Source organism: Zootoca vivipara, chromosome 7, assembly GCF_963506605.1.
Source record: "Zootoca vivipara chromosome 7, rZooViv1.1, whole genome shotgun sequence".
Classification (NCBI taxonomy): Eukaryota; Metazoa; Chordata; class Lepidosauria; order Squamata; family Lacertidae; genus Zootoca; species Zootoca vivipara.
The window spans coordinates 7,753,154-7,778,376 of record NC_083282.1 but is presented as its reverse complement, the minus strand read 5'-3'; the positions used below and the strand labels follow the sequence as shown (position 1 = coordinate 7,778,376).

At 47.5% G+C, this 25,223-nt stretch overlaps 1 protein-coding gene across 1 annotated transcript in view; it reads right to left on the bottom strand.

Moving 5' to 3' along the window:
• CACNA1E (calcium voltage-gated channel subunit alpha1 E) overlaps positions 1-25,223 on the bottom strand; it is a 281,416-nt gene that overhangs the window by 175,681 nt on the left and 80,512 nt on the right. The window contains exon 6 of the mRNA XM_060277446.1: positions 22,188-22,291. Within this exon, the coding sequence (XP_060133429.1) occupies positions 22,188-22,291 (104 nt within the window). The remainder of the gene's footprint in view (positions 1-22,187; positions 22,292-25,223) is intronic.

The window sequence follows — 25,223 nt, the reverse complement described above, 5'->3', positions numbered from 1 at the left end:
TTCTTTCAAGCGACTGGTGTTTTTTTAATAATAATAAAAAAGAATTTTGGCAGCTTGCTAATCTTTTTTAAGATGAGCTAATTGGTTTTGCCCATTAGGAAAAGGAAAAGGAAAAGAACGTTAAAATCTATTCAAAAGAACAATAATTCCATCTGAAAGAGGCACACTAGTGAGCAGGGCAGCAGTGGAGGCTGGTGATCTGAAAGCTGGTAGGCGAAACTGTCAGATCAAGAACTCTTCAGAAGATAGTACTGTATCTGAGTAAGAATAAGGACGGCGAAGTACTTGCGGACAAAGAGCCTTTGTTCCACATTAAAATGGGATATGCTCGTAAAATACTTTCCATGTCTGTGAAGCATTTAATGTATCACTATGCCATACAGAGCGTGCTCACATATGGTTTATGTGTGTGGTACGGAAGCTGTACTTCCCAGGACAGAGCAGGGCTGTGTAGAATTATTAAAACAGCAGAGAGCATTATTGGCTGCTCACTCACCACCTTAGAACAAATTTACACCACCAGGTGCCATAGAAAAGCACTAGATATATCAAGAGATCCAACACACCCTGGTCACCATTTCTTTCAGCTCCTGCCATCGGGACGGAGATATAGAACAATGCAGGCAAGAACGAGCCATCTCAGGAACAGTTTCTTCTCTAGAGCGATTTTGGCCTTAAATGGAAAGCCTGGACTTTGAAGTCATCTTATTTTACTTGTTATTTTGTATTATATTTACTGTTTTTAATTAGGTTTTTGTAATTTTGGATTATGCGGAATGCTTTATCGGAGTGGATGTAGCAACCGAGTAATTTCGTTGTTCCCGCTTACGTTCCATGCCCCCGCTCTTCAGAAGCTCGCATAACAAAAAGCAACCCATGCTGTACCTTTGCCTCCAGATCGAGAAAGGACAAGGAACAGCACATCCGAGCCCACTGCAATACAATTTTCTGCCCCACAGCTGTTGAGTAGGCTAGCACTGCAGCAGCGAGAGCTCCTGTGTGCCATTTTGGAGGCCCCCCCCCTTTAAAGCTTTTAAAACCTCTTTCACGCTTCTTCTCAGTGCTGCTGCCCGTGAAGTTTCTTCCCAAACTTTTCTGAATAAGATTCTCGGTGCTGAGTTGTAAATAAAACTTTACATATGTCTGGGACTGGTTAGACGCAGAGGAATGGTGGGAGGAACCAGCTGGGGAAGGAACCCAAGGGAAGAAGGCTCAGAGCTTGGGGATTGTTGGTGGGACAATGCTGAGTCGTCACAGGGAGAAGACAGAGAAGACTAGGAGGAGAAGGTGTCAAAAGCTGAAGAGGTAACAGGGCTTAGTGAGCAGGGAGAGGGTGCTGCAGAGAGTAGGCCAGACTTAGAGGTAGAAGCAGAGGCTGAAGGAGGAGGAGGCAAAAGCAGAGATAGGGCAGGCTGGTGAAGAAGCCAGTGGGTCTCTCCCTCCTGCTATGACCAGCTCCCTGCCCATGGTCTCCCAGAACCAGAAGAGGTGTTAAGAGGGAGGAGCATAGATAGACACTGACAGAGTCTCAGATTGCTTGAAAAAGACCCTGGGGAAGAGTCGGCATGAATAAGGAGTTAGCTTCATTGATGCCACGTGATAAATTGGTGACCTGAGTGTCCTGGCACCCGCCCCTGACATTCAACCAGTGGATGGATTGATCCTGACTTTCAGAATGGAAACATATCCTAGAGCACTGTTTCCCAACGTTGGGTCTTCAGCTGTTTTTGCACTACAACTCCCATCATCCCGCTAGCAAGGCCAGTGGTCAGGGATGATAGGAATTGTAGTCCGAAAACAGCTGGAGACCCAAGGTTGGGAAACACTGTCCTAGAGTCAAGACTAGAACCCTGAAAAAAACGCAGCCTGCTTTAAAACCTACACCAGGTTATGTCACTGCCCTGTTCTTCACTGTCCCAGTAGCACGCTTCCTCTTCCAACAAATATCATGGCTGCTAAACTACCTTGATTATTTCTAATCTCACGTGAGCTTTGCCTATGAATCAAGCCATTGGAGGCAGTGAACCTTGCCCTCTGAATATGACTGCATTCGTATGACTATGTGGTTTGATTTGCAAGGCCAAAGTATCCACAGACCCAACAGCAATTGATAGCAGATTTAAAGGTTATGATGGGAACCAGAAGAGCTCACTTAATTAAGGTCTTACATACAAGGGCACCATTGTAACAGCAACCCTGATCTGCCCAGATGGCTCATCCTTCTTCCCTTTCCTGAAAACTCTCCTGATGATGATGATGATGATGATGATGATGATAGTGATTGCTGTCCAGTACAGTCTTGACATTCCTGCTACGTGCCAACATGTTGAGGCACAAGATCTGTGTTCTTAAAGCTGAAATCTCCAAAAGGTGCTTCCTTGTAAACATTATTTTCTTTTTCCTGATACTCTTCTGTCCTAATTTAACACTCGCAAGGACTAACTCTTGGCATGGGCTCATCCACACTTTCCCACCGGAAAACCTGCTTTTTACCACTAAATAGGAGCAATCAAGTTCTCCATGGATTGATGTCTGCTCCGATTCAGCAGTAGAGAGCAGGTTTTCTCAGGGAAAGTGGTAGGGAAATGAGAATACCACTCCACCCTGGGCTTTCTGAGCATGGGACAAGTGGGACTAGTCTGCAGAATCTTGGGCACCACCTCCAGTGGGTTCTGAAGTAGAAGTTAGCCATGACTTCAGCCATAGCCTCTGCCTTGGCTTATCTCATTTACATGGGGTAACTGTGCCTCTGAAGGACCAGCCTGGGAGTCATTTTGGACTCACAGCTGTCCATGGAGGTGCAGGTCAATTCTGTGTCCAGGGCAGCTGTCTTCAAGCTCCATCTGGTATGCAGGCAGAGACCCTACCTGCCGGCAGACTGTCTCGCCAGAGTGGTGTATGCTCTAGTTATCTCCCACTTGGACTACTGCAACACGCTCTACGTGGGGCTACCTTTGAAGGTGACTCGGAAACTGCAATTAATCCAGAATGCAGTAGCTAGACTGGTGACTGGGAGTGGCCGCCGAGACCACGTAACACCGGTCCTGAAAGACCTACATTGGCTCCCAGTACATTTCTGGGCACAATTCAAAGTGTTGGTGCTGACCTTTAAAGTCCTAAATGGCCTCGGCTCCACCCCCATTGTTCAGCCCGGACACTGAGGTCCAGCGCCGAGGGCCTTCTGGCAGTTCCCTCACTGCGAGAAAAGAACTTACAGGGAACCAGGCAGAGGGCCCTCTCGGTAGTGGTGCCCGCCCTGTAAAATGCCCTCCCACCAGATGTCAAAGAAATAAACAACTATTGGACTTTTAGAAGACATCTGAAAGCGGCCCTGTTTGAGGAAGCTTTTAATATTTGATGGATTTTTGTATTTTAATATTTTGCTGGAAGCCGCCCAGATTGGCTGGGGAAACCCAGCCAGATAGGCAGGGTATAAATAATAAATTATTATAATAATATGATGATGATGATGATGATGATGATGATGATGTGTTTTGAGATCTCTGCCATACTCTTGAACAACTGGGAGAATTAAGAACATAGTCAGAACTGGGATAAACAGGAGAACTGGTTTTTTAATACAGAAAACGACGTACCTTACAGGTCAAATACAAAGGCAAATAAAATATATGTTTAGGATGCACATCACATTCAAGCACACTGCCTCCTAATCTCCTTTACTCCTTCCACCAGCATCTATCATCTATCTATATCTATCTATCTATCTATCTATCTATCTATCTATCTATCTATCTATCATCTATCTATCTATCTATCTATCTATCTATCTATCTATCTATCTATCATCTATCTATCTATCTTTATTTAAATGTCTGTCCCATTCTTCCTTTCAAAGAAGCCAAGGGCATGGATTCTGTTCCTGTGCCCCATGGCCTCAGCGCAATTGGCCAGAGGGATGGGGGTTTAGGTAGCGGCGGAGCTTCATGCTCCGCCACCGGGGGCAGATAGCAGGCGCACTGCCCCCAATGACGTGGCACGCGTTTTGGGGCAGGGCGGGCAGCGGCGATGGTGCCCCTGGGATCGCGTCACTCTGGGCGCGCCGCCCCACCGCCCCTATCTTCCTACGCCCCTGGGTTTATGTCCCAACCCTCCACAACACCAGTGGGAAAAGTCCCTTCATATGACTGTTGTGAAGCTTAATCAGACAAACCATCCTGTTATCCCAGGTGCTGAGTAGGGAAGAAGGCAAGCCACACATTCTCAATAAATAACAGGCCGAGAAGACTAAAGGTCTCCTACTGAATAACGTGCTAGGCACACAGGCCCCTATTTCCTTGCCTTATTTGCTATGATTTATTCAGACCGCATCAAGAGCCACATTGTTATTTCCATTCTCCGGGGGTAAACAAGGAACATGGAACTGTTTATAGAGGGCTCGAGACCTTCAGAGGGAAAGAGCTACAGAAGTGCAAAACACTCTGATCAGCCTCTTGAATATGGATGTCCACCTGAGCACTGAATATAGATGGGGGAACTCAAAGGTTCTGTTGCTTCAATTATAGAAAAATGTTCAAAGAGGACTGTGGTGAATGGCACGACAGCCACAATATACAGAATTATTGGGTCTACCCTTCACCTCCAATTAAAGATGGGCTGTGTTGGCTCCCCTCCCCCCCCCGGTCATCCCATCGACTCAGTATGCTCTGGGACTGCTGAAATGACCGTTCCCCAGATAAAGGGGAGGCACATTTTGTGCAGCCCCCCGGGATCCCTGAGGCAGCCCTGGAGGTTTTGAAGCCGCCACTGCCTACCTGGGCTGGATACTGGTGTTCTCCGCCCACGCAGTTAGCCGTCCAATCTAGCTCAGGGAGGCATGCCAGGGGGATTGGCCAGGTAGGAACAGGTAACCTTACCTTGCACACGGTGGAAGTGGAGCCATTCTTGGGAAGCAGCCGGCGGATTCAGAGCCTTCCCACCCTCCACTCCCTAAATTAATGCTTGCATTACAGGTTATACCCTTCCACAGGTGTACACGCACGCAGGCGCTGCTACGACAAGGCTGCTGTTGAAGGGCCGGAAAGGAATTTCCCTGCATTGGCAGGTTTCGCCTTTCCCGTAGCAATTCGTCACAACTTAGCGGACGCAGGCCTTGGGCGGAATCCTTTAGTCATTTACATAAATGGGTGGGGCGTGGGGGCCCATTGCGGCGGCGATAACAGGGTTCCTGTAAATGGGGCTAAGGGGGAGGCATTGACCATACACAATAGGCTGCCATTGCCCTCCCCCTCCAGCGGCTGTGATCAAGGGGGGCGGGCTATCTGCTTGAACATATGTTCTCCAGAGTTAGCCCAACCCCCACACATGCTGGACAACCCTGAAAATTACCCCACCCCCGGCTGGGGGCTGGGAGGGATATACGCCCAATGCCTGAGCCAAGGTCTCCCTACATCTGAATTCTTAATAAAGTTGTGGCCAATTTTAATCCCATCAAAATGTGGTCTTGTGTCATTATTCCGCTCGGGGGCTGCCCGGGGTTTGGGGGGGACTGCGCAAATAACTTCTCCAGCAAGCGTCTCTCTCTCGCCACCCCATTTTTTCTGAGCTGCAGCAGTGCTGCTCCTGGATTTGGATTTCCAATGCACAAGGAGTTGAAAGAGGCCACTTCTGCAGCTCCTTTCACCACGTTGCCATGGCAACTGGAATTATTTCCAAAGTTTATTTTTCCTCCCTCGCCCGATATCGCACTGCATATCCCAAAGCGCGCACGCACACACACGTACACAAATTTGTACACAACAGCACAATTTCCTCTCCAGGAATTGGGCTCTTTAAAGGAACAGGAAGCCCAGTCCTCTTGGGAACAAATCAAGGCAATATGTTTCAGCTCCAGCCTTCCTCTCCCTCGCTCCACGCAACCCTTCTGCATTTGCCCAGGGATGATTCTCCAAACATCGCCCACCTTCTTTCTCAGTAAACAACTCTCTCTTTGGCCATTTCTTTTCTAGATCCCAGCCCCAAAAGAGCTCCAGGTTTTTTATGCAGCCAGAAAACCCCTTGTCCTTTATTGAAAATGTACACTGGTGCCTTTAAACACTTTTAATATTAATTGCCGGAACAGAATCTTATCCGCCGTTTGCTCCATATGCCTCAAAAATTGGCTGGGGGGAAACTTAAATTAGGCAAAGCAGAAAGAGACCGCGTTGATTGAAAAGCCTCTTGGATTTGCAGAAGGCGGCTCCCTAGAGATGGAATCTTGATGCGAGAAAGCCAACCTGAAAGAAGGAAGAACGTAGCACAAAGAACTGTTGGCAAATTGATCCTTTCATTATAATATTAGCCTTTTTTTAATCAAAGGCTTAGTGGAAGGGGGAAGAGAGAGCTTATAAAATGGAGATTGTTAGATTTAATTTTATCAGAAAGAGCACAGGCGGACTAAAAGGGGGTGTAAATTACTCTCTGTGGGATGTGAAACACAAGAGCAGTCAAGTACAACATCCCTAGAGTGGACATAAAAGGGGATGTCTAGACCAGCCAGTCAGAACTTCCTGTTTCCTCCTAGGCTGGGACAGACTTCCTCTGCATGTGACTAGAGGTGGGCGTGACCTCCCCTGCCAGGTAACAAAAGAGCAGGACTGGTCAGCCATCTCTCTCTCTCTCTTTCTGACCACATTTGTCGAAGAAGCAACATCTGCTTAGCCTAAGATGCTTGCAGCCAAGAGAGGACAAAGGCGCTGTCTCCTTATGGGATAGTTTCCACATGTATATTACTTTTGTAAGTTAAGTCTGTCTTCTGGGATTCATTTGTGAACAGAATGTGTGTGAGTAAACTCTTTTTATACTTTTATAGAAGACTGTGTCATGTCTATCTTTTTATGAGGGACTAATGGGGAATTACCAAGGAAACGTATTTTAGAGGCTTTAGCGAGCCTGAGCAAACGCATCCGCTGTGCAAGTTTAAAAAGGGGAATGTTACTCTTCTAAATTGTAGAACTTGTTAACACAAGTTGGAAAGGATATTATCAAACAATATATCCTCTTCTGCATCCCTGAAAATTCCCACACTCTCTGATTTGAAACAAGCAGAAGGACACATCTTCCCAATAGTGGGTCCCTTTCTAGTTTTAGTTACTAGTTTCTGGTTTTAGCACATTGTAGAATTTCATCTCCAAGAATCTCCTGGGGTCAATTCCGGAGGTTTGACAAGTCATCACTCTTGTCTCACAACAGCAACTGCTAGTCAGGAGCTCACACAAGCTGGCCTCTTGAGCTGTTAAGAAAAGGCCACAACTGATAGCTCAGTTGGTAGAGCATGCGACTCTTAATCTCAGGGTTGTGGGTTCGAGCCCCACGTTGGGCAAAAGATTCCTGCATTGCAGGGGGTTGGACAAGATAATCCTTTAGGTCCTTTCCAACTTCCAACAGAAGAGGAGAGCGAGGGAGCATGACAGCATCATTTCATGCTCTTTCCTTTTAGTGGCAGCTGCGCACTGTATTGAGCATGAAACTTAAAACCTTCACAACTCAGTTGAATATAAATTGGTTTTGTTTGGGGATTGTCAGAGGTGCTGATGTGGCTACTCTAGAGTAACGACTCCTCGCAGCATAGTCCTTTTAGACTTTTATTAAGTGCTGATTATTTACAGTGCTCAGAGCGATCTATATACATGCTTACGGTGAGGTGTCAGTACCTCCGAATGGAGATTGGCGCGTTTTCTTCCAGCAAAGAAGCTTTGGGAGACCCAGCCTCTTCCCCCTACGTTTTCGGCGCAATTCCGGAGTTGGGGGAATTGGCCTTCCCCCCGGGCTCCCCCCTTCCTTTCCCCCCTGGGTCATGGGCTCCGCAACCTTGCCTGAGCCTCAGACACCACTTCCTGATTCTCCCCTGGAGGCAGAGCTCTCCCTGCTCTCCCCAGCGCTTGGGGATGGGCTGGAACTTAAGATGGGAGGGACTTCCCTGTATCCCTTGTCCCTCACAGGGATGATATACTTTTGTTTATTACAAATCATCACACTAGTGTCCCAAGGTTAATGCAAGCAAAAGATATCGTTGCTCAAATCTCCAGGTCCTTTATTAACTGGGCTGATGCCAATAGATGAAAAGGTGCTTTGATATTCATTTAAGAAATATCTGTTCCATATTTGTTCAGAATCTGTTAAATATTTAGGTATTTCAGTACCAAGTGACACAATCTAGTTAGTATCATGCGATAGGAATGATAAAAGAGGATTCTTTAGACATTGATAGATGGGAGTCATTACACTTTACCCTTTGGGGAAGAATTAATGCTCTAAAAATGAATATTATTCTCAGCTTAATCTATATTCAAAAATTAAATTCCTTATTCCTTATTCATCCTGTTAGAAACTTTCACATGCAAACTAAGCAATACATTAAAAAAAATTTTTTTAAAAGAAATGTCCAAACAACATGCTCCAACTCTAAAATGGAAGTTGGCTGACAATTTAGCACTGGATTAGAGGCAAACAGAAGGAGGGGCACTGAAGGAAACTGCAGCCAACTGAGCTGCAGGCAAAGCACAACTGCCACTCACCTAAAATACAAAGTGTTTTATTGAAAGGAAGTGCAAAAGTAGTTGAAATACAGATGCACAGAACTCTTGGCTCTGGTCCCTAATTTGGTTCCTGAAATGATTAAGGTTCTAATATATAATCCATTTTGAAACCAAATTACTATAAACAGGCTATGCTCTGCCTCCACAGCTGGAGACAGCCATGCTTCTGAAAACTAGTTGCTGGAAATGACAGGTGGGGAGAGAGCCGTTGTGCTTTAATCCTACTTGTAAAGGTAAAGGACCGCTGACAGTTAAGTCCAGTCATGAACGATTCTGGGGTTGCGGCGCTCATCTCGCTTTACTGGCCGAGGGAGCCGATATTTGTCCACAGATAGTTTTTCCGGGTCATGTGGCCAGCATGACTAAGCCACTTCTGGCAAACCAGAGCAGTGCACGGAAACGGCGTTTACCTTCCCGCCAGAGTGGTACCTATTTATCTACTTGCACTTTGACGTGCTTTTGAACTGCTAGGTGGGCAGGAGCAGGGACCGAACAATGGGAGCTCACCCCATCGCGGGGCCTCGAACCGCCGACCTTCCAATCAGCAAGTCCAAGCAGCGCTGTGGTTTAAACCACAGCACCACCCACGTCCCTTTAATCCTACTTGTAAGGTAAAGGGACCCCTGACCATTAGGTCCAGTCATGGCCGACTCTGGGGTTGCGCGCTCATCTCGCATTATTGGCCGAGGGAGCCGGCGTATAGCTTCCAGGTCATGTGGCCAGCATGACAAAGCCGCTTCTGGCAAACCAGAGCAGCACATGGAAACGCTGTTTACCTTCCCGCTGTAGCGGTTCCTATTTATCTACTTGCATTTTGACGTGCTTTCGAACTGCTAGGTTGGCAGGAGCTGGGACCAAGCAATGGGAGCTCACCCCGTCACAGGGATTCGAACCGCCGACCTTCTGATCAGCAAGCCCTAGGCTCAGTGGTTAAACCACAGGGCCACCTGGGTCCAATCCTACTTGTAGGTTTCCCCAAATCCTCTAGTTGGCCACTGTGAAAACAGGATGCTGGATAAGATGGGTCATTGGCCTGATCCTATGCAAACTTCTTACGTTCTTACGTCTTGTCCAGAGCAGGTCCCATGAAGCAGGGTCCCCAAACCATTCATTCTAGGTTTAATGGCATCTCTGGATCCAAATTGGCTCAAAGAAGCAGGGAAGCAGCAGCCAGTTATAGAATAAGTCGAGCGATTCCAAAGGTCTTCGCAAGTCAATAATAGAAATGTGACCTTACTTTCGAGACACTTCCTGCCAGCAGTATTACCCCCTGCCTTTATGCCAAACCCAGCAGTGTCTGATTCAAAGTCTGAGCAAGTGTGTGTGGCTCTTCTCAACTTTGATATATTGCTCCAGAAAGCCAGACGCTTCTCTTCCATTGCTCCTATTCGTTTTATCCAGGGAAGGGAAGAACTTGGCAATCAATACATATTTCTTGGCAGCAAGCCGCTGAGCATATTGAGATTGAGAGCATCAGAACAACCCAACTACATCAGACACCTAAATCAGCATCATGATGCTTTCAACTTTGACCAGGTTTGGATGCTTAGGAAAGTTGGCTAACTTTACATGCAGTAGCAGAAAACTCCAACCTTAGTTGTCTTTGGCAGAAGCAAGGGCACTGCTGGGGCAAAGCAGAGGGTGCCAAGCCTCCTCTCCTTTTTCAGACAACATGTCATTTCAGGATCATGTCTCTCTGCTCAACTCAGTGACTATATACATTAATCACTAAATTAAACGGGTCCATACACAAGCTATAAGGGACCCAGGTGGTGCTGTGGGTTAAACCACAGAGCCTAGGGCTTGCTGATCAGAAGGTCGGCGGTTCGAATCCCCGCAACGGGGTGAGCTCCCGTTGCTCGGTCCCAGCTCCTGCAGTTCGAAAGCACATCAAAGTGCAAGTAGATAAATAGGGACCGCTCCAGCGGGAAGGTAAACGGCGTTTCCGTGCACTGATCTGGTTCGCCAGAAGCAGCTTTGTCATGCTGGCCACATGACCCGGAAGCTGTCTGCGGACAAACGCCGGCTCCCTCGGCCTATAGAGCGAGGTGAGCGCCGAAACCCAGAGTCGGACACGACTGGACCTGATGGTCAGGGGCCCCTTTACCTTTACTTATACACAAGCTATGCATGGCAAAAGCATGAATACCCTTTGCTTCACAAAAAGGGTGAATATGGTGTCCTACATTGATTTTGAGATTTTAAAAAGTAACCACAACAGTCTTGCAACAACTCCGAAATCCCTGGGGGGGGGGGGGGAGAGCTAACAGTTATGTAAGGAAGACTTCCAATCTATGTACTGCCATGTCTAAATACCCTTGGGAAGATTTTTAGCAGGTCACAGTCATCCCATAGATTTAAAGCACATGGTTCCCCCCAAAAAATCCTGGGGAAAGTGGTTTATCCGTCACACAGCACCCTTAACAAGCTAGCTACAGTTCCCAGGTTTTTTGGGGGGGGGAGCCATGTGCTTTTAATGTGCTTTAAACACATGGAATGCAGCCTCTGTGAGCTAGGAAACTTAAAATAAAGAGGGTCTGAGGTTCTACGATCCTGCTGGACTTTCCAGATTCCACCTGACAATCCACATCTTATAACCTGCAGCACAGCTCTGGCCATGCAGAATGTCAGAACTGATACTAAATCACAGGCATTTGGACTGGTGTGCCATTGTCTGGTCCAACTTGGCAAACATTCCCCAGGGCATTATCTTTACGAAAAGAGACACAAAGAAGGAACACAGATCTAGAAGCTATTAGTGCAAAGCAACAAATTGTTCAGCCAAGTGAAGTGATAAACGGCACACCATCACTACTAGAGAAGTCAACCAACGAACCTGGCTTATCAAAACTCGAGATGTGCAGGGATGGTCTTACATAGCATTACATATTAGTATGTGGGAGGCTACCAAGCAAAATTTGTAGGGCTATTGCTCAGTTTGAAACTCCTCACTTGGTGAATTGCATGCTTTTAATTTATTGAGCAATCAATTAAATCTGTGCATGTCTGCATATAAATAAAACAACATTTCGGGAAGGGATTAGATAATGCACACCCATACACAGCACAGCAAGCATAACCTTAAGAGGCATAAGAACATAGAAGAGCCCAAGAATTTGAGGCCACATTGCCCAACGGTTGCTGGATTCATCCTGCAACGCTCCAACTACAGTCAGAACCCTATTTGTTGTTCTTTCCTTTGGTTTCAGTTAGGAACCAAAAACATGCACAAAGGTCTTTATTCTCCCCTTAAGCCAGGGCTGGGGAACCTTTTTCTGCCCAAGGGTGACATTCCCTACTGGGCAATTGCCAGTGGTGGGTGGGACACCAGAGCAAAAAGTGGGTGTGGCCAGAGGCCAAAGAAGGAAGAGGTTGTGGGATCTGGACGGAGTCCCAAGGTTGAAGGCCCAGATGGAGAGGTCTGGAGGACCACACTGGGCCTCTGGATTGTGGTTCTCCATCTCAGCTTTAAGCCATTTCCCAACATTTTATCAGAATGGGGGTTAAAGGAGAACCAGGCGGCTTGCTTGGGAATTGCACCGTGTGGGGCTCAAGGAAACGTCTAAAGGCTTGCTTGGACTCCCATCATACCCTTTTTCAAGGATGTTTCTAGATAAGCCAGAGGCATCTTTCTACCTTGAAGTCCAAGAGTGCCTGGCCACACAAGAATTTGTACCTACCCACAAAGAACCTTGGTATATCACTTAAACTCTCAAGACATTGTCAGGGACGGTCTTTGGTAATATGGCCCCTGAGCAAGGACCAAATTTCATTCCCGACTTCAAATATTTCTTATTTTCACAATAATTCATTTTGGCACAGTTGCTTTTTTATGGATCTTCTCAGGAGGTACCTGTATTATTATTATTATTATTATTATTATTATTATTATTATTAGTCCCCTCGGCTCGGTGCCCTGTGCAGGTGAACTGCCCACATTGCCCAAAATCCGGCACTGTCACTGTGAATACCTAACAAACCACTCCTACCCTTTCTTTAAGAAAGGCAAATTCTGAACACTTTAACCCTTCTATTTCTGTCTCTGTCTCTGTCTCTGTCTCTGTCACTCACTCACTCACTCACTGATTTCTATCCTCCAATGGCCAAAATCTGTGCCATTTACATTTCAAGATGCCCTCTTGTACTTAGGCTCCCATTTCAGCCTATCATTGTTTCCCACCTACATTTGTATCTCCTTAGAGAAATAGCCAACTCTATGTTGTTCGTTTACGCAGGGCGGGCTTTGTGAAGTATTCACATAAATAGATGCATGTATCTACTAACCTTCCCTCTATTTTGTAATAAATCTGGAACCTATTTTGTACCTACAGTCAAAGTCTGTGTTATCTTGCTATTCCTACCCCCCAACCCCAACCCCAACCCGTAGTTGCTGTGCAAGAAAACACCCTTATGATGAATCACAACTCTAAGCTCAAGTTTCTGAAAATCACACCTCTGTATGTTGCTTGTGCATGAAGGTACATTTGTGATCAAGGACATGTGTTAACAATAGGTGTGTATTTAGATATGTTTGTACTCAACTTGTATGTACAGAAGGGAACTATATTATGGGCACCAATGCAATTTCCAGGACAGCTTATGAAATGTTAAAACACAACCAAACAAGTTTAAAACATACAAATTAAAAACATACAAAAACGACTCTGTTCCCAAAAACTGGCAGAAGGAGTCTGTCAAATTTCAAAACTTTCTTACAGAAAAAAGCTGGCCAACTGGAAGGATCACAAACCAGCCTGGCATTTTTCCTGACTCTCTGCTCACACACACAACCAGACAAGCTGTGCTCAAAACAAAATCCAAGACAGGAACTTGAGAGCTGAAGAATAGCGCAGCCCTAGGCTGACTCAGACTATGCAGAGAAGAGAGTTTTTCAGGACACTAATATGGTGCAATAGAACCATAATTGCCATCTGCACATATGTTCATTCTTCTGCTCCTCTGCGATAAAAGTAGCTAACCTTTCTTGGCCCAAGGGTTGCCTGGAAACAATGCCTTATGAGGAGCTTAGGGAGCTGGTATGCTTAGCCTGGAGAAGAGAAGGTTAAGGGGTGATATGATAGCCATGTTCAAATATATAAAAGGATGTCATATAGAAGAGGGTGAAAGGTTGCTTTCTGCTGCTCCAGAGAAGCGGACATGGAGCAATGGATTCAATCTACAAGAAAGAAGATTCCACCTAAACATGAGGAAGAACTTCCTGACAGTAAGAGCTGTTTGACAGTGGAACTTGCTGCCAAGGAGTGTGGTGGAGTCTCCTTCTTTGGAGGTCTTTAAGCAGAGGCTTGACAGCCATCTGTCAGGAATGCTTTGATGGTGTTTCCTGCTTGGCAGGGGGTTGGACTGGATGGCCCTTGTGGTCTCTTCCAACTCTATGATTCTATGATTTGCTCTTGTCCAGCTCTTCAAGGGCTGTGTGCCAGGTGTGGCTGTGGCAAAAGTAAGGAAGGTGCGAGGAGGAACAAAGCAGCTGTGAAGTCCTCTTTGTATGGTCTTCCTAAGCCATGCTTTGTCTTAATAAGATGCTGCGGCCATAACGGCCACTGCTTCCAGACCTCCATCTCCTCTCCCTTCTGTTTCGAGCTTTTCCATCTTCTTCTTGCTCCCTCAGCTCCTTCCCAGGCAATGTTTGGAGCATAAAATCAGATATGTTAACCCGAGATCCTTGCAGGAAGGATAAGGTACAAAATGGAGATAAATAAGTTCCCCACTCTGCATCGGGATCCAGAAATCAGCCACAGCAATTTTAAAAACAGGAAGCCACGAAGAATAGCATATCCAGGGGAAACTCATTAAGCAGAGCATAATTACAGAGTTGGTCAGGAGACTGGTTAATACCCCATTATTTGAGGTGAATTTAGAGAGTTCCCTCTGAAATAAAGCATTTTTCACACTAGATGCACCAAGGTGGGTCATTGATGTTGTGCTGACTGATCCCCACTCCCCAGACATTAAAAAGCTGGAAGTATGAAAACCTCTGCGTGACCTAAGCAGACATTGGGTGCTTACCGAAGGAACAATCCAGCCATCCCTACTGCTCTTTTGCTCCAGCTGTAGCCACTTAGGTATTTATGTTTACTCTCAAAGTAAAGATCGAACCCAGGGTCCCAAAGATTGGGACCCAGGTGGTGCTGTGGGTTAAACCACTGAGCCTAGGGCTTGCTGATCAGAAGGTCGGTGGTTCGAATCCCTGTGATGGGGTGAGCTCCCGTTGCTTGGTCCCAGCTCCTGCCAACCTAGCAGTTCGAAAGCATGTCAAAATGCAAGTAGATAAATAGGAACCGCTACAGCGGTAAGGTAAACGGTGTTTCCATGTGCTGCTCTGGTTCGCCAGAAGCGGCTTTGTCATGCTGGCCACATGACCTGGAAGCTGTACACCGGTTCCCTCGGCTAATAATGCGAGATGAGCGCACAACCCCAGAGTCGGTCACGACTGGACCTAATGGTCAGGGGTCCCTTTACCTTTACCTAAAGACTGAACACCAAGAGTGAGGATTGGACCTGTTACATCTACCTCCCTGAAGCTCAGCAACCTGTATTCGTTGTATACATATGATTGCATTTCATCCGACCCATCTACTGCAATTATTAAGTTTGCTGATGACACCACCATAATGGGTTTAATTACAGGGCGGAGACAAATCTGCATACAGGGAGAGGTTCAAAAGGTATCCACATGGTGCTCAGAGGACAATCTGCACCTAAACATTGGCAAGACAAAGGAGATGGGGTTGGACTTTCGGAGGAAGAGAGGGGAGCTAGCCCCATTGTATAGCAGGGGGGGGGGGCTGTGTGGAGAGATTCTCTTCCTTTAAATACCTGGGAAGTCTATCTTAGTGAAGACCTAACCAGGAAGGTCAATACAGCCCAGGTGGTTAGGAAGGCCCAAGAGAGACTTCATTTCCTTAGGGTCTTGCGAAAGAACAAGGTTGGATTGATGATTTCCTTCTATCGGTCCACGATAGAAAGTGTTCTCTCATACTGCATTACGGTGTGGTATGCTGGTTTGACAGCCATGGACAGAGAGTCCCTATGGAGGGTGGTGAAGACAGCACACAATATCGTGGGCTGTCCCGAGTCTGCTAGATGTTATCTCGGGAAACCATTGCCTCAGAAGAGCAAGGGACATTCTCAGGGATAACTGACACCCTGGCCAGCACCTTTTAAATCTCCTGCCCTGGGGCAGGGGATATAGAAGCATGATAAGCCGCACCAACAGGTTAAAGAACAGTTTCTACCTATGGGCTGTGAGGCTGCTGAATGGAAGACAGCAACATTGCAGCTGACTTTTGAGGTTGGTGGTCGTACAATAGCACACAGAATGAAACAAGGACTGAGAGATGGCCGGGGTGGGGGTGGGGGCCTCATTTAATCTCACTGTAAACAAGTGGTACAGTGGCAATAAAGTATTTATTTATTTATTATTATAAAGTTCGTCACAGCATTTCATTAACATTTGATGGCAAGACATGTAGTTGGCTTGGAGAAAGTAAACGCTTGTCTCAAAGGCTAAATGGAGTTTAAATGATTGGACATCACAGCCATTACCATGATGGGAAGGAATAAGATGAAACATCTCAAATTTGCAGGCTCCTGCCCACCCCCTCCTTCTCTCCTCTAGTGTATTTGCCCTGGAGGAGTTTGGAAACTTCCACCCCCACTGTTGATTCACTGCAGCTTTTTGCGTCGTCCAAACCTGACAAACTGAGGTTAATCTTAGCCAGGGGTCAGCAAACTTTTTCAGCAGGGGGCCGGTCCACTGTCCCTTATCCTTGCGGGGGGCCGGACTATATTTTGAAAAAGAAGAAGAATGAATTCCTATGCCCCACTAATAACCCAGAGATGCATTTTAAATAAAAGGACACATTCTACTCATGTAAAAACATGCTGATTCCCGGACCATCCGCGGGCCAGATTTAGAAGGCGATTGGGCCGCATCCAGCCCCCCGGCCTTAGTTTGGGGACCCTGATCTTACCTATGGTTTGTTTGAAGCAAGCCAGCTTCAAGAAACCCTATTTATTTATTCTGAGAATTTCTAAACCACGACTTCACCCCAACATGCATTCCAGGGTGATATTCAGAAATATATCTGATGTTAGTACAATAAGAGAACAAGCTATAAAGATTAACCACAGTTTATGTGTCAGATGTAATTCTAAACTATGGCAAACCAAAAAACAAAAAAAAGAAGCCAAAGCTACCAAACTCTTCTGTTCCTGCCACTCTGGAGGAAGAATGGGGATGAGCTGAAGGTTTGCTACAACTTATTCAAAAATGCGACAAATCCTAAACAGGTTGCTGTTGGGTCTCATTCTGTCGAAGGGTGCCATGCCAGATTGATCGAAATAACAGGGAACTGCGGGGTCACTGGGTCTTAGCACACCATTACTCCTCCTCGGTTCTAGATGTGTGGGTAACTGCAATCTGTGTTGGTAAGCTAAAGGCAATTTATATACACACTCAGATCAACTTGTTACTTCCTATATTCCAAGGCTCAGCCCTAGCAATATAAACAGATTCTGTGACACAAGCCTGGTACAAATTAAGAATTTTAATCTCTAGTCTGGAGTCATAAAGGCATTACCTGTATATTAGGGCTGGCTCGGCAGCAGGGTGGTATAAAATGGCTTGGTCAAGTACACAGAAGAGAAGATGGCAGGATCCCCAAAGACGTGCTCTACATAGAGCTGGCTTCAGGTCCCTCTGCTGCCCCCCCCCCGGACTCACCGCGGACGCAGAGGAGGGACATGGCATGGGCGGGCCAGGCGCCAAGGGCGGGCCGGGCTCAGGGGCATCACAGTCTGCAGGCCGGGCTGCCTGGTCGTCCTCCAGGGCGCTGCCGTCTCCTCCTCCGGCACGGAGGCCTCTGCTGGGGGTGGCGGTGCCGCGCTGCGCCTGGCCTCTCGTCCTCCTCATGCCCCTGACCTGACCCATCAGGCAAAGGCCAGGACTTGTACCCGTGGCGGGTGGGAGGGAGGGAGGCAAAGAACAGGGCGAGCGGGAGGGCGGCCAGGCGCCGCCGCCTGAGGGGCGGCCCACCGAGAGGCGTGCTGGAGACCCCATCGCAAAGGGCGCCGCCGCCACACAGCCAATTGCCGTGCCTGGCCAGCACGGGAGGGGCAGGGCCAGGCCGGCCAGGCCGGGAGAGAGAAAGGGCACTCTGTGCAAGCTCAGGAGCCCACTCGCCCGCCCTGCTGTGCGCCCGGCTCGTCACTGCCGAGCCGTGGTCCCCAGACCACTTCCCTGGCACCCTCCAGCGCCGTCCAGCACCCGGCGCCGTGGTTCGCTGCGCCACTAGCCTCTATGGCTAGTGAACACAACACTGAACAAAGGAGAAATTACTGCTGGGAGGACTGCAGAATTAAGAAAAGTCATGGTGCACTTGTTGCAGCAAAACCAGACGCCTTCATCTGCCCCAGCTGCAATAAAACATGTCTCTCCCATATTTGTCTCTCTACAGCCACTGCAGGCACTGCAAGTCTCCAATGGTTTGACTTCACCCAGATGGCATACTCTTCCACTGTCTCCCGAGACAGACGGATGCCAACAATTATATAAGAGCTGGCTTGGCAGCAGGTAGGCATTAAATGGAATAAGTTCCATGAGTTAAGGGAGTGGCTACAAGGCCAAAATCAACTGTACACGTAGTATGTTTTCTCATTATCAAAATTACTAATTTTCTATCCCACTCAAAGGGTTTCTTCCCCCTAACACTAATAGGGAAAATCATGACTCTCTAGAAAGTTAAATTATGAAATCTGGAAACACAGCTAATTTGAGCCCAGGATGCAATATTGCCAGTTATCAATCCGGTGCACCTTCGTACGTCTTGAGGAAGTAGAGAAAGAGGGAGGGGGAAGAGCAAGAAGAGAAAAAGAGAGAGAGAGAGTCAGATTTCCTTGGGGTTGTTGTTCTCTCATTTTACTCTTCCACATGCTCTGAGCTTCTGACAGCATTTCAGAACATGCTTGCGTGGCCACATGGCTGGTTGCCATGGAGACCTGAGGCTCCGCATGTTTTCAGCCCCGGACTGATGGTTTGCATTAAACTCCCATTTCCTGGGGTGGAAAAAATATATATATAAAGGTTACAGTACTGCCATCTATATGCAAACAGAAGAAGCATCATCCTAATCTCATTCACTCAGGTCATGCCCACGCAATCATTCACCCCCACAACTCTCCCCTCAGCGGCTGCTCGAAGCCAGAGCCTTACACCAGCAGTTTTCAAAATGTGGAATGGTTTCCCCTTTGAGGAATATGAAATGCCAAGATTGTGAGGGGGGTGGGACTTCCCACGAAGGAATGTTAGAATAAGATCTTCCTGTCGGCTGAGGCCTTCCTTCTCTCACCAGCCAAGACAGGGATGTAGGGGCGACTGTTCCCTCAGTATTCACCATCCCAATATGATTTGAAAATGAGGGAGTTTAGGAAGAACTGCTGCTTTGTTCTATGGAAAGAACATGATAGCCATGTTCAAATATATGAAAGGATGTCATATGGAGGAGGGAGAAAGATTGTTTTCTGCTGCTCCAGAGAAGCGGACACGGAGCAATGGATTCAAACTTCAAGAAAGAAGATTCCACCTAAACATTAGGAAGAACTTCCTGACAGTAGGAGCTGTTCGAAAGTGGAATTTGCTGCCAAGGAGAGTGGTGGAGTCTCCTTCTTTGGAGGTCTTTAAGCGGAGGCTTGACAGGCATATGTCAGGAATGCTTTGATGGTGTTTCCTGCTTGGCAGGGGGTTGGACTGGATGGCCCTTGTGGTCTCTTCCAACTCTATGATTCTATCCTTCTGTGTAGTTTCAGGATTCAGGGTCTGAGTTAATCTGTTTTATTCTTCTAATGCCAGTGTTAGATTGGTTCCCTGACCCATAGGCGGTCTGCAAGGCTCTCCAAATCAGCTGTGGAACAGGTGGTTGGCACTGGGCTTTGGAGGCCGGTAATGCTTGAATCATAGCCAATGTGCAAGGAAAGCTTAATAAAGTCCACAAACCCCCAATTTTAGTCAAATCATGGCCACCCTCTTATCACAATGCTGCTGTGAATCATAGGTAAAGGTAAAGGGACCTCTGACCGTTAGGTCCAGTTGCAGAAGACTGTGGGGTTGCTGCGCTCATCTCGCTTTATTGGCCGAGGGAGCTGGCTTCCGGGTCATGTGTGTAGAATAGTGGGTAAGAAGGCTAAAGACACAGCTCTCAAAACAACCAGCTCTTTATTCTAGCTCTGAGTCCAGACTGAACAGTAGCTTAGCCAACTGGCTTATATAGTACTCAGTAACTTGCAAACAGTAACAAACTTCCCCTAGCTACCCAATCCGTGAACAGCACTCTCAATCCTTCATTTGCATGTTGTGGACCTGAGTGAGAACTGCAGCCACAGTGGGCAGGGTAAGAACTGCAGCCACGGTGGCCAGAAGGAGTACTGCAGTTAACTTAATACATAACACCCATTGTGGACCTGAGTGAGAACTGCAGCCACAGTGAGCAGGGTAAGAACTGCAGCCACGGTGGCCAGAAGGAGTACTGCAGTTAACTTAATACATAACAATGTGGTCAGCATGACTAAGCTGGTTCTGGCGAACCAGAGCAGCACACGGAAACGGCATTTACCTTCCCGCCGGAGCGGTACCTATTGATCTACTTGCACTTTGACGTGCTTTCGAAATGCTAGGTTGGCAGGAGCAACACAGGGGTTTTGTTTTTGTGAATTATATAGCATCATGTCAGCTGAGTACTCTCAGATGAAGGGCAGAATCAGCACGCTAGGGATGGGGGGAGAAGAGGAAAGGCAGATCTGCAAGTGTGGGTCATAGCTGCCAAGTTATCCCTTTTTTAAAGGGATTTTCCCTTATGCTGAATAGGCTTCCTAGCGAGAAAAGGGAAAACTTGGCAGCTATGGTGTGGGTGACAGGGGGGGGGCAGAAGACCCATATGGCAAACGACCCAGAGAGATACAGCAAGCCACACTTTTTCCCATCGCCAGATTCCAGGATTGCACCCTCTGAGATACATACAGGGGCTGTCCATTTCCCATGGATGAGAGTGCATTTCTATACAGGTGCTGACTGCCATGGCAGGGTTTAGACAGAGCTAGGAGAGGTGGTCCCAACTCCCTCTTGACATGTCAGGTGTCTTTGAGCTTGCATTCTTTTAAAGGAAAGTGTTAACACAGCTGCAGTATCACTAGATGATGTTCCTGCTCTGGAAGGTAGGAAGCACCTGATCAAGGGAGTTTGTTCAGATCAAGGGATGGAATCCAGTCAAGTGTCAGGAACGTTCCTTCCCTGAGTGACAGCGAGGGCTCCGAGGACCAAGGGCGGTGGCAGGCAGAAAGAGATGGTTTGCTTTTTTCACATGCAGAGAGTGAAGCGAGCTTCTCCAGTCCTTGAATGCAAGTCGTAAATTCCCAGGACAGCGTGAGGCAGGCAGAGGGGCCTCAGCTTTCAGACACGCTCCTAGGGGAGGAGGGGCAAACTGGACAATCTGGTCTGGAGTCCCCCGTACTTGGAGGTTGGGCAGAGTTCAGGCTTGGCGTCAAGCCCACAAGAGGAGGAGCAGCCGATGGCGGATTTCCTGTTGGAAAAGATCCCACCCTCCAGAGGGCTCAACTGACCCACCGAGTGCGGAAGATCGAGCTGTGTGCTCGGACTGAGCTACTGTGTAAATACCAACTAATCTGAATGTTATAAAACTGCCAGCCTGCTGTCTCTTGGTGTGAGAGGGAGATCGTGAATCCTGACAGCAAGGACCTGTTTGTTGTTACAGTAATACCTCGGGTTACGAACGCGATCCATTCCGGATCGCAGTTCGTAACCCGAATAGTTCGCAAACCGAGTGCGATGGGCGCCGCCATTTTGCGCATGCGCAAAGCGCGATTTTTGCGATTCTTGCGCTTTGCGCATGCGCAAATCGCGCGATCGCGCGCGCGCGGCTTATGTGCGCGCGCGGGCGCGGCGAAAACACTTCCGGGTTTGCGCAGTTCGTAACCCAAACTGTTCGCAAACCGATGTGGTCGTAACCCGAGGTACGACTGTATTGTGTTTGTGGTTATTGTGTTATTGTTTTTTAGTTGTATTATGTATTTTTGTTCTGATACGTGTTAATATAAAATGAATAAAAAAAATTTGGGGGGGGGGAAGGAGTTCCACAATGGAACAGGAAAGGTAGGGCAATTGTATTGCTTCCCATGGATTCTGGGCCTCTGCAACTGAAGAACCTCAGTTACAATACTTCAAAGATCAGTACCTGACACCCAGACAATTCAGACAACCTATTAACAACAGGTTGTCAGATGCAAGTGGACTCTATCTAATCCATGAAACTTTATTCCATAATAAATATGTCACGGTGCAACTCAGAAACTCTAGTGAATTCAAGGGTGCTCACTTCCAAATAAGCAGGGTTAGGACAGTGTTACTCATTAAATTGCCACAAGACACTTTGTTTTTCTGCAAAGTTATTATCAAACCTTTTACTAGCTTTCTCACACATTATGATAAGCAACCAGGTTCAGGAATTAACAGACAGGCAGAGAGCAAGGGTTGAGACAAGCAATTCCTATCGAGTAAGGAAACGTCAAAGAATTTCTGTTTGAAATCTTTTCCAATCAAAGAGGAAGACGGTCTCGTCTTACCCAGAAAGCACTCCAAGGACGAGGTTGAGAACAAAGAAAGATCCAATAATGATGAGGGGGATAAAGTACAGCCAGTTCCAGGTGGCTCCTAAGGCATCATTGGTCTGAAAAGAAAACACAAAATAAACATTAAGCCAAAGAGTCACACGGCACTCAGCCTTGGTGTAACAAATGTGGTTATTAGAATCATAGAATCATAGAGTTGGAAGAGACCACAAGGGCCATCAAGTCCAGCCCCCTGCCAAGCAGGAAACACCATCAAAGCATTATTGACATATGCCTGTCAAGCCTCTGCTTAAAGACCTCCAAAGAAGGAGACTCCACCACACTCCTTGGTAGCAAATTCCACTGCCGAACAGCTCTTACTGTCAGGAAGTTCTTCCTAATGTTGAGGTGGAATCTTCTTTCTTGTAGCTTGAATCCATTGCTCCGTGTCCGCTTCTCTGGAGCAGCGGAAAACAACCTTTCTCCCTCCTCTATATGACATCCTTTTATATATTGGAACATGGCTATCATATCACCCCTTAACCTTCTCTTCTCCAGGCTAAACATACCCAGCTCCCTAAGCCGTTCCTCATAAGGCATCATTTCCAGGCCTTATTACATGCTGATAAGCAAGAACTAAGGAACTAATATGGAAGTCATTTTTACAAAATGCCTTTCCCATAGTTCACACTTCGGCGATTAAAACGAGAACGCTGAGGATGGTCACCCATGTTTCCACATCTGAAGTCATCAAGAGCATGGATTACATAAGGAGATAGAGTGTGGGATCACAACATTAGATGCTTTTGTGGGCATGGACTGCAATGCTCGTCCCTCCCCCCCCCCCCGTATTACTACTACTACTACTACTACTATTACTATTACTATTACTATTATTATTATTACAAGGTCACGTGCAGCATAATGCTGTCATTGCTAATTTTGCCTGGCTATTTATGCCCAGAAAAATTGCATTATTCCACCCTAGCTGAAATCTAGAGGAGTTCAGATGCCCAGGAAAGGACAAGTCAGAGACTGACAGCTTAAAAGGCTTCTGGAAAGATTGCTCAAGACTGTAATATGGTTATTTATTGCCTTTTAATAAGGCCTTGCCCCCTCTCTACTTTCCTGCTCTTTCCAGAGACCCCATTTGTCCGCTTGGCAGGGAGTCTGCCCATGACGTCGGACAGCACAGTGATGCAGCAGAACGTGACTGTCTGGGGGACGCAGCATCAATCTTCGTACGGCAAACGAAGCTTCTTCTTTTGTTTTCCTTAACGCTAATTAAGCCCTCATCTTTGACTGATTCATCAGTATGGTGCTTCCAAATGGTCCAGTGCAGGAGCGAAAATTGAGCCTTCTAAAAGAAGCCATCCCCTAAAGACTAGCAGAGCTAAGGTTTTTAAAAAACCTTTAAGTAGTTTTGGACCCTTGGGTTGTGCCCTTGTTTATGGTCCGGGACCTGCAATTTCACCACCTTCCAACAGCTCCAGTTCCTTGTATATTGCTGGCATTTATATATTTTTACTATTGTGAGGCAAACCAAATATAGACCTCTCCTCTTCCCATCCCTTCACAGCAAAGCAGTTAGCCGGAAATAGCACGGTTGGTCCTTAAATACAACCGAGAGGAAAGAAAGCCCTGGCATGAAAACTTGGAGGAGGGACAAATGTGGATGAAGCAGGGGATGATCTTATTCTCTGGCCATCCTATATCAGGGCTGGCTAGAGGCAGGGCCTGGTCTTGGTTCAACTCTGCAAAGAGCCTCACTTGAGAGGCCTTGCTTTCCTGCCGCACCCAAGAAGCCTACAAAGAACCTTCAGGGAAAAGCCTCCAGCTGGTGATAGCAGAAAGTGGTACTAAGAGGCGAGTCAGGAAACGTGGCCCTTCCCTTGTTGCCATCCACATTCTCCTGGTTCCTCACCCTCTGGCAGTGTACAGATTTGGAGATCTAAAGAGGAAGAAGAGACTTGCTCTTGTGCTATTTTCTTTTCTCTCTCCATGGTGCTGAAGGTTGATGTGCAAGCAAGCGTGGGTGAAAGGCTCTCCAGTTTTCTGGAGCACCCATCCAAACCACACCTGCCACAACCAGGGCCGTCTTTAGCGCATCGGGTGCCCTGGTGCAGGGATCCCTCAGGCACCCCCACCCCCACTCTTTTTTTTTAATAAAAAAAAACAAAACTCTGCACCTCCAGCTCTTCCCCTCCATTTTTTAAAAAAGGGAAAGCTCTTACCTTCCCTGGAGGAGCTCGCTGTCTCCCCTGAGCTGGAAGGCCTCGGGGCAACGCCTCGGCTGAGCCGAGAGCCGCAGGACCAGGAAGGGGAGAGCGCAGCCTGCAGAGAGGCCCGGCGGCCCGGCCCTGCGGAGCCAGCAGGGAGAGCCCCGCTCCTGCAGCCCTCCCGCCGGCAGCGGAGGCCAGATGGGCGCCAACGGGCCGCCAGCGGTCGGCGGGGAGAGTCCTAGACTGTGGGGAGGCATTCGAGCCTTCCCGCCAACAGGAACGCCAATGAAAAGCAGCGCCAGGGTGAGGGATAACCCTGGCGCTGCAGAGCGGAACAGGGTCCTAGTGACCCTGCTCCACTCGCTTACCTCCCTGAGCGAAGATCCTGAGTGGCGCGGCTGGCGGAGGGAAAAGGGAGGTGGCCGCGCAGCTCCTCCACTTGCTGGGGCGCCCCTCAGCGCCCCCGCGCCACTGGAGTCAATGGGTGAGCCGGCCCTGGCCACAACCGCCCTATAGCTTACTACCACAAAATGGCTCTTCCTAGGTATCCTTTGAAAACCAGTCCTTGGGATCATCTCCAGCAGAGGCTGCTTCTGGCTAGGCAGAACAAACAATGGCATGGATAAATGCCACCAACCAAACCTTTAACTGGTGTTCTCTCTGGCTTTTCTCTCAGTAAGAGTCTTGTTGAGAAAGAGACACACAAATGGGAGAGTGTTGGGGGGGGGGGAGAACCATCACGACAGATGGTGAAAACAGTTTGGAGGCGGCTGCACACACCTGCATGGGGAAAGCAGTCTCAATTGCCAGCAATTCAAGGCCTGATGCA